This window comes from Oratosquilla oratoria, chromosome 17 (assembly GCF_046742065.1).
Source record: "Oratosquilla oratoria isolate Oo_2021 chromosome 17, ASM4674206v1, whole genome shotgun sequence".
Classification (NCBI taxonomy): Eukaryota; Metazoa; Arthropoda; class Malacostraca; order Stomatopoda; family Squillidae; genus Oratosquilla; species Oratosquilla oratoria.
The window spans coordinates 23,949,100-23,959,099 of NC_134793.1; the positions used below are offsets into that span (position 1 = coordinate 23,949,100).

A 10,000-nucleotide genomic window follows, 5' to 3' on the forward strand; every position below is an offset into this window, starting at 1 on the left:
TTACACTATATAGATAGCAGCGTCTAACTCAGCCCCACTTTCACCTCAAACACACACACACACATACATACATACACACATGGGCATGAACACACACAGCCACACATATAAGCACAAACATTTATAAGCGCAATAACACGCACGTGGACACAAGCTCTACTGCTCTCGTAAAAACTTTTGACTGCCATTTACAGCTGTCCCCAAAACTCATATATCTGCATTACCTCCCACAATGTGGATATGTGGCTACATTTCCCTATATCATTGCAGACTTTTCTCATAAAGTCTAGTCTCTTCTTTATCAGTGACTATTCATGCCTTCATTATCTTACACTTCTACTTCAACATGATCCTGAGCCCATCTCTCAGTAAAATCGATTCTTTCCTAAATCATTGCAGACTTTTCCCATAAAGTCTAGTCTCTTCTTTATCAGTGACTATTCATACCTTCATTTTCTTACATTTCTACAGTACTTCAACATAATCCTGAGCCCATCTCTCAGTAAAATCTATTATTTCCCATTTCTACCAACTCTGAAATCCTATCTCTACTCGTGTATAACCCAGGGCCTTAGCATCCTCTTTGTTATGTATCCTTTCCTATCTCTGCTAATTCTGGAGCCCCATTTCTAGCCGTGTATAACTGTGGGGCTTATCCTCATCTTTTTTTATGTATTCTTTCCTATTTCCACCAACTCTGAAGTCCTATCTATACCCGTGTATAATCTAGGGCCTTAGCATCGTATTTGTTTAGCATTGCGGCTGGTTCTTGCTTATTAGACAAATCCTGTTATGCGCCGGACCTGCGTCTCTTCATCCCACCCTAACCTTTGTTCCCACAGGTGCGAGCAACAGATCGAGATGAAGGTAACAACGCTTCCATTACGTACTCCTTTATCTCGAACGAGGATTCCGATGACGACGGTGCGTTTACCATCAATCCGACGACAGGTGTTATCACGACGACCAAGGTAATCTAGAAGATCCACTTTTCTTCCCAGTCCCTTTAATCAAACATTGACCCCTCTTGATATAAACATATTTCGTCCTTGCAATTATGTTTCCGGTACTAATCCATTGTACGGTTGACTTGCAGGTATTGGATCACGAAGCAAAGCAGTTGTACAGCGTTGTGGTACTGGCGAGCGATCAGGGCAACCCACCTCGAACAGTCACCAAAGTCATACAAATAGAAGTGTTGGATCTAAACGATAACCGGCCCAAGTTCTCGTCTTCTTCCTTGGCGTTCAAAGTGAAAGAAGGTATTCCTGTCGGGGAAGAAGTGGGTTCTGTCATTGCCATAGACAGCGACGGGGGCGAGAATGGTCGTGTCACTTACACAATCCTCTCAGGGAATACGTACGGTACCTTTGACATCAATAAGACGACCGGTCACGTCTTCACGGCCAAAGAGGTGGACTATGAACTGGCCTCGGAGTACATGTTGCAGGTCAAAGCCGTCGACTCGTCTGCAACTAACCCGCAAAGTTCAATTATCAACGTCAAGATCGAGGTACAAGATGAGAATGACCAGGCGCCTGTATTCAAGGAGGATCCTATCATCTTCTCCATCAGTGAGAACACGCCCATCGGAACTCCCATATGGAACTTCACTGCTGTAGACATGGACTCTGGCGATAACGGTTATGTGAAGTACTCGATGACAAAGCAGGTTCCCAAAACCCTCTTCAAGCTAGATGCTGTCACGGGGATGTTGACGCTGATGGCTCCCCTCGACTACGAGGAACGGCAAGAGTTTACCCTCATCGTGACAGCAACTGATCAGGCTCGGGACAAAACTAGCCGACTTGCAACCTCGGTAACGGCGCGGATCATTGTCGAGGACTTCAACGATAACGTGCCCAAATTTGTCTCGCGAAGTAGAGTGGACATCCTGGAAGATGAACCCGAAGGTTACGCGGTCTTGCACGTCATCGCAACAGACGAAGACTCACGGGATAACGGAAGAGTGACTTACATCATCAACTCCGGGAACGAAGACGGCCACTTTGCTCTCGAGTACGAGACAGGAGTACTCACCATCGTGAAGCCCTTGGACCGAGAAGTGGCGACGGAATACCGACTCAATGTCACGGCTAGCGATCATGGTAAGCCGCAGCATTCCGCCACACAGCTTATAGAAATTTTCATTGAGGATGTCAACGACAATCCGCCCCAGTTCAGCATCCCTGTCTATCACGCCAACGTGTCTGAAGGCTCCGTTCCTGGTACCTTCGTGACACGCGTAACAGCCACAGACAGCGACCACGGAACCAATAGTAACTTGACCTATATCATTCCTGCCGGCATAGGTGATAACAAGTTCCGTATCAACCCAGCCACAGGAGACATTCATACTGTGGCGACTCTGGATCGTGAGGAGAAGGAGCGTTACACGTTGACAGTCTACGTGCGTGACGGCTCCTTCCCGGCCCAGTATGATACAGCCTCCGTTCTAGTGTCGCTGACAGACGTCAACGACCATGCCCCGGAGTTCCGCGATTCCTGTTATCCTCTCCGTGTACCCGAAAACACAGACCTGTCCATCATACACACTGTCTTGGCCACGGATCGCGACGCAGGACTCAATGGCCACATCACGTATTCCATCTCGGGTGGTAATGTGGGCAATAAGTTCACTATTGACACCTACTCGGGGCAGCTTTCCTCGCGGCCTCTTGACAGGGAGTCCAGGGCCAAGTACTTCCTGGAGATCACGGCAGAAGATCGGGGTACCCCGGCTTTTCGTGGACTTTGCAACATTACAATAACTGTGGAAGATCAGAACGACAACGACCCTAAATTTACTCAGAATCGGTATACAGCCTCAATTCCAGAAGATGCTCCCCCTGACACTACAGTTATGACAGTGCGTGCTACAGATGAAGATCAAGGAGACAATGCAAGGATTACATACTCCTTGAACAACGAAACACAGTGGCTCTTCAAAATCAACAACGAAACAGGAGTAATAACCACTGCAGGGTAAGTTATTGCATACAGAATGTTTAATGTGGAAAGACACTGATGCTATCCATCATTGTATAAACCCATGAACAGTGTATAAGACCGTTTTCTATTTCCACAGGGAATTTGACCGCGAGAAACAAACGACATATACGTTTGAAGTTCGCGCAACGGATGGAGGTCGATACAATGCCCGGTCTGAAAAAGCTTATGTGCAGATCACCATCCGTGATGTAAATGATAACAAACCCGTGTTTCTAGAGTATCCGTACACACAGGATGTCCCAGCCTTCATCCAACCGGGTCGACAACTCTTGAAGGTCACGGCAGTCGACAAGGATGAGGGCGTCAATGCTAACGTTGTTTACAGGTTAGTACAGGATGAGTAACACGGTTCTGTCATTCCATACCGATTGATACCAGTGCAAGTGCATGATGTACGCGGGGGTGATTTAGAGGATATGCATTGCGAATCTTGAGAGTAACTTGTGTTCTTTTTTCAGTCTTGTCTCGGAGTCAGCTGACAACAAATTCCGCATAAACGCTGAGACAGGAATCGTGACCGCCACCAGCAGCCACGGCATGGAGAGCGGAAGGCTCTTTCATGTCATGGTTGTCGCGAAGGACAAGGGTTCTCCGTCGCAGTCTTCCACGGGCCTGGTCGAGATAAGGGTGGGAGAAGCCGCGACCTCGACCTCGCTCAAGTTTCAGATGACACCGTACTCCGTCGAACTTGCTGAAAACGCTCCCGCGGGATCTGAAGTGGTGAAAGTTGACGCCTTCAGGTCCGACGGACGTTTGCATAGGATAACATACAGTTTTGGATCCGGCAACGAAGATGACATCTTCGAGATTAGTAGCAACAACGGCCTCATCCGTGTCAGGAACCCAGCCCGGCTTGACTACGAGACCTATCCCCAGATAAGGCTCGTGATCGTCGCTCAGGCGGAGAGCCAGCCACCCCTGTACGCCTACACGACTGTCTTCGTCAACCTGATAGACATGAACGACAACGCCCCTCGCTTCACACAAGACAGTTACATTTCCTCAGTGTGGGAGGGGAACTTGAAAGGGACCTATGTCATGCAGGTCTCGGCTACCGACGATGACACCGGTTCTAATGCCAATATCGTGTACCACATTGTTGACGGCAACCACGATAACGCTTTTGTTATTGATCCGCCGTTCTCCGGCATTGTTAAAACGAACATCGTTCTGGACCGGGAAATCCGTGATGCCTACAAGCTAACCATCATTGCCACGGACGATGGAGCGCCCCAGCTTACTGGAACCTGCACCCTCAGGATAAATATTGTGGACGTGAATGACAACCAACCTACGTTCCCTCCCCACTCAATTGTACAGGTGTCTGAAGGTAAGGAAAGCGATGAAATTGGTGTTTTTTATCTTTACACGGAAATGAAATGAATCAATGTAAATGTGTGTGTTTGTGTGTTTCACTGTGGTATTGGATTACGGGCTAAATTCGTAGTTGCCAGATGAGAATCCAGAGCTTACATATGGCCCTTTATGAATAATTCTGTGATCTTACACATAACACACACCCATCCCTTTGCTGAAGGAGGCAGTCGTGGCTTGCGGTGTTAGTGAACCTTTCAGTCCTGTGAGGAGTTCATCTTGGATCGGCAGCACTACAGTGTATTTTTTCAGGGTTTTTGGTTGTTCATTTAAATCTGATGGAAATGTGTGTGCTTTTTTACCACAGGATCGGAGGTTGGCACCGTCATTACCACCATTACTGCCAATGATGTGGACACCAATCCTGCCATCACCTACAAATTCGCTGTGGACGGCAACCCGCTCGACATATTCAGCATCGACAAGTTCAGCGGAAAGATCACCTTAGCAGCACCACTCGACCACGAGACCAGAGCAGAGTACATGTTGCAGGTGAGTTGTGTGTACTGCAGCTCTTTTTTAACAATTCAGCCGGCTGCAAAAGTTTTATGTCTTCAATACTTCAGGGATTTTAGTGGCACATCCATGAACTAGAGCCACTCAGCATTTTTGTATGGTTGAAAACTTACCTCCACTCAAAGAATATACTAATTACTTCTACTATTCCTCCTTTCTGCTACTCTCCTGTAGTCACAGAGATGGAGTCATAGAGGTGATGAAACCTTTATGACTCTTTGGCTGGATGTTGTCGCCAGAAATAGAATATCTAGTGAGTTATCGGCCTAGTGTAAGCCTTGTGGCTTCTTGCAGTCTCCTCCATTCTTATGTTCTTATGAAATACAATACGGTTCTCTCTTTGAAGGTCGAAGCTTCAGACGCCGCCCACATCACAAGGACGGCCATCACAGTCCAGGTCGTTGACGAAAACGACAATGCACCTGTGTTCACGCAGCAGGCCTACCAGGTCACGCTCCCCGAGCTGTCCCCGAGGGGCACTTCCGTCATTCAGGTAAGGAAGCATGTGCACAAATCGCGGTACTGAACGAAATCACATTATCCATTGTCCAAAACTAGATTGGAGGGAATGTTATGGAATATCTAGCTTTGTAGAGTATGTAGTTAAGTTTTATCAAATGTGGAGTTAGTCACCATATCTTAACCAATGTTGACAAGTGAAGGACAATCATTGATATATTGCCAAACAAAGGATAATATTTTTATGCAATCAAGACAGGGTAGTGTTTGCCATTGATCAACTTATTTATACACTCTGACTGAACTGCGCGAAAATACCCTCTTTTGCCGTGATATACATATTACTAAACTAAATTGGATCAGAGATATGATATCCATATAGCCAAACTGAATCAAATCCACTTCTGTACGATGGCGCCTACGTGGGCGCCATGAGGCGCGAGTGGATACAGGTTTGACCACGTTTTCTGTGTTTATTATTACTTAGAGTAAAAGAGAACGAGTAATACAGCAGTGACTTTATATTTCATAATGCGAGTAGTGTGATGCATCGTACATATGGCAGCCGATGCTGCACGCGAGAATTTGACTCATACTGAAGTGGTTAACCATCTATTTGTTTCTCCCCAAAGGTCAATGCAACGGACGTGGACAAGGGCAACAACGCCAGAGTCCGCTACAGCCTAAGCGCCACTCCTGATGAAGGGTTCTACATCAACGAGCGGTCTGGTGTGATCTACACCAACACTTCTGTCAACTACAGCCCCCGTCAGCCTGTCATTCAGTTGGTCGTGACCGCGAGGGACAGCGGAAGCCCGTCTCTTGCTGCCGTGGCAGCCGTCAGGATTCAAGTGACAGATGTCAATAACAACGCCCCCAAATTTTCCAAAGAAATTTATACGTAAGTCTTAGGAATAGCTGTCAAGTTTCTCTGTTGTTTTTGTCACCATGTAGACTGCTATTTTGTTCCGTCTTTCTTCTTAGAAAGTCGGCCAAATTGTAATATTCAGTTTTGTGAAGTTCCTGAAAAACTACCAAAGGTAATCAATAAGATGAGAATGTATAGACAGATAGATAGATAGATAGTTTATTTTTAGATACAAAATTTACTCCATTTGGTGTAATGTATGTATATTTCCCCCACCTAGTGCACATGTGAGTGAGGACGCAACCAGAGGCCACGTCGTTATCCGGGTTCCTGCTACGGATATCGATGAATCCCGCGGTAATCGGAACATCGATTTCTCCATCGTCGGCGGGAACGAAGCCGGAGCATTCCAGATCACGAGCAACACGGGAGAGATCATCCTAGTAAAGCCGTTGGACCGCGAGAAAGAACAGAAGTACCACTTGATCGTCCTGGCCACAGATCGTGGAAAACCATCTCGGAACGCCACAGCAGACATCAATATCACCGTAGATGATGTCAACGATCATCCTCCAGTCTTCAACCAGACTGAATACGACCTTACCCTCAGTGAATCTTTCGCTGTCGGGGAGAGAATTCTCCAGTTATTCGCTACCGACAACGACTCCGGAGACAACGCGAAGATAACCTACGATATCACGTCCGGCAATGACATGGGGCTCTTCAGTCTCGACTCTGAAACTGGAATCGTTACCTTGACAGAAAACTTTGACTATGACCTTGTAACCGAGCATCGTTTCATCGTGCGTGCTACAGACGGGAGCCGACACCGTCCGCTGTCCGCATTGGCAACGGTCCGTATCAGTCTCGAAGACGAAAATGACAACGTCCCACAGTTTCCTGTCGATGCCTACCTCGAGTTCATCCCAGAGAATTCCCCCGTCGGAACTTCGGTGTTCACAGCACACGCCAATGATGCTGACAAGGGCAAGTTTGGCAAACTCAGCTATTCTATATCTTCAGGGGAAGACAAGGACATGTTCAACGTAGATCCCAAGACGGGCGTCGTGACTGCCGAGGTCGTTTTCGACTACGAATCCCGCAAAGTGTACTTCTTCACTCTTCGAGCTGTAGATGAAGGCGGGAAATCAGCCACTGTCAGTGTCCAGGTCAACGTTGAAAGTGTGGATGAGTTTGCACCGGTGTTTTCTCAAAGGAACTACATCTTTACTATTCCGTCCGGAGCTGAACCAGGCGTGGTGGTCGGCAGGGTCGAGGCCGTCGACAAGGACGATGGTCCTGATGGAAGAGTGTTCTTCTCCCTGAAGCAATCTTCTTCCTCACCAGGAAGTGAGCTCTTCAAGATCAACCGGACATCCGGGGAAATTATAGTTCGAAGGAAACCCAAGAGGGACGAGGGGATACTCATTGACGTGGTGGCTAATTCAGGCCTGGACACTTCGCTGCGAAGCAACGCCGTGGCTGAGATTAGTCTGGGTGGCAGAAACGGCACCTGGAACAGCACGCTCTCGGTTGCTGGCAGCCAAGACTCCGGTGGCCTGGCCACGTGGGCCATTGGGCTTCTCATCGCCCTCATCCTCCTTGTTCTCGTCTTCGGTGGAGCCTTCCTCTTTCTCTACCGAAGGAACATTCGTTCCAGGAAACCGGTTATGGCTGACCAGTTCGATACCTCCTTTGACACCATCGACATTCGTCCTCAGCCCACTGCTCCAACGGACTTGTCTCAGTATCCGACCCGTTACAATGACCTTCCACACTTCGAACACCATGGAGAGCGGAGCCATCACCATGGCAATACAACATCAGAGATGAGTGAGCAGAGCCACAGTGCCAGCAGCGGCCGGGGAAGCGCAGAGGACAACGAGGACGTGGAGGACGAGGAAATCCGGATGATCAACGAAGGTCCATTGATGCAACAACAGAAAATTCGGGAGAGAATAACGATGCCTGCAGACTCTGGAATTCGCGAGGATGACAACATGAGCGATGTGTCCGTCCACAACACGCAAGAATACCTGGCGCGCCTTGGCATCGACACCACCAAAAGTGAATCGACCAAAGGCTCGCAGGATCTCACGCACTCCATGGAGAGCATGTTCGATGACGAAGGTGGCGGAGAGGCGGACGGTATGGACATTAGCAATCTCATATATGCCAAGCTAAACGAGGTTAGCCCCGAGGAAGAAGCATCGATCATGGACGGTACCAGAGCCTTCAGCTTCGGGGACGAGAGTCAGCCTTCCATGACAGGATCTTTGAGTTCGATCGTGCACAGTGAAGAGGAGCTTCAGGGGTCGTATAACTGGGATTACCTCCTCGATTGGGGTCCGCAGTACCAGCCCCTGGCCCACGTGTTCTCGGAGATCGCTCGGCTCAAGGATGACTCTGCGCCCAACTTTAGCAGGGAGCCCATGAAGAAGACCCTCAACCCGCAGGTGAAGACGATTCCGCCTCCGCTGCTGACGAGCGTGGCTCCACGATCGATCGCGCCTGTGGCGCTCACCTCGGCCCGCACTAGTCAGATGACTCTGCCCTCCCTCCCCCGCTCGCCCATCAGCCACGAGTCGTCCTTCACCTCGCCTGCCATGTCGCCCTCGTTCAGCCCCTCGCTTTCCCCGCTAGCCACCCGCTCGCCCTCCATCTCGCCCCTGATGACGCCTGGGACCCACGGCCCCGCGGGGCCCGTCGCCTCACAGACCTCCGCCGCGTCAACGCCACACCACGGGCGCCCCGTGGGTCAGCGGCCCGGGCCCGCGGGTCTCATGGCGGGCACCTCTTCGGGTTCCGAGACAGAATTGCGAATATAGTAGCAAGCCTATTCTAGTTTTACTCTCGGCCTCTTGCGTGGCTGTTATACGGACGCATGAATACGGACGCATTCTAATGACAGGAAACAGCATGCCAGTCCTGCTTCGGAGGAGCACGGGCCGGATAGGATGGTGTCCGTGTTTTGACGTTTCAGTACAATGCACTCCGACCATTACTTTGATACTTAGTGGCCAAATTATTATGTGATATACGTATCGGTAATTGTGTATTTGCCAAATGGACTACTTAATTTAATGGTGCAGTATGTGCGTGTATATTTGTGCATAAATTGTTATAGTAGAATCAAAATATCGCTCGCCCATCTCACTATAGACGCGCACACATAAAGGTTCTGGGGTGGGGCGATCATCAAGAGGAACCTGTCCTGGGAACTCGTTTTGTATTTTTTACTCTTCGTCAGACTTCGAGAAGTCGTCCAGACCCGTCCTTCACACTCATGTGTTTGTGCTCTGTATATTATGTACGGGTGAGTCTTGTGGACATGATTGGTGGGTGCGAAGTGGACAATCCAAGACCACGAGAGGAGGAGAGAGAAAGGAGTATAAAAACTCGGAAACTAAGGTTGAAAAACAAAAAATGGTGAACAGACTTCTTAGTTCGATGAAAAGGTGACCATTTTGAAAACAAGCATTATGTAAACCATCATTGCAACCTCTGTTGCAGAAGTTATCACACACACACACATACACACACACACACACACACACACACACACACACACACACACACACACACACACACACACACACACACACACACTTACCACATACTCTTACAGGAAAGCCTTTACGCATGAAAACACTTGCTAATAATACTGATACCTTGGATTAATACTCATATCAGGAAATAACGATAACACATCAATTGAAGGTATGGACTGATGGTTTGTGGCGGCCGTGAGTAGAATTAAGTTGAAAGAAA

General features: G+C 48.5%; 1 protein-coding gene across 1 annotated transcript in view; it reads left to right on the plus strand.

The window, feature by feature from the left end:
• The window catches only part of ds (dachsous cadherin-related 1), a 448,779-nt gene that overhangs the window by 438,775 nt on the left and 4 nt on the right, over positions 1-10,000 (plus strand). Inside the window, exons 13-20 of the mRNA XM_076200639.1 lie at positions 843-971; positions 1,097-2,985; positions 3,089-3,337; positions 3,471-4,342; positions 4,694-4,878; positions 5,249-5,395; positions 5,994-6,262; positions 6,510-10,000. The exon at positions 6,510-10,000 is cut by the window's right edge and continues 4 nt beyond it. Coding sequence (XP_076056754.1) covers positions 843-971; positions 1,097-2,985; positions 3,089-3,337; positions 3,471-4,342; positions 4,694-4,878; positions 5,249-5,395; positions 5,994-6,262; positions 6,510-9,057 — 6,288 coding nt within the window. The 3' untranslated portion in view covers positions 9,058-10,000. The remainder of the gene's footprint in view (positions 1-842; positions 972-1,096; positions 2,986-3,088; positions 3,338-3,470; positions 4,343-4,693; positions 4,879-5,248; positions 5,396-5,993; positions 6,263-6,509) is intronic.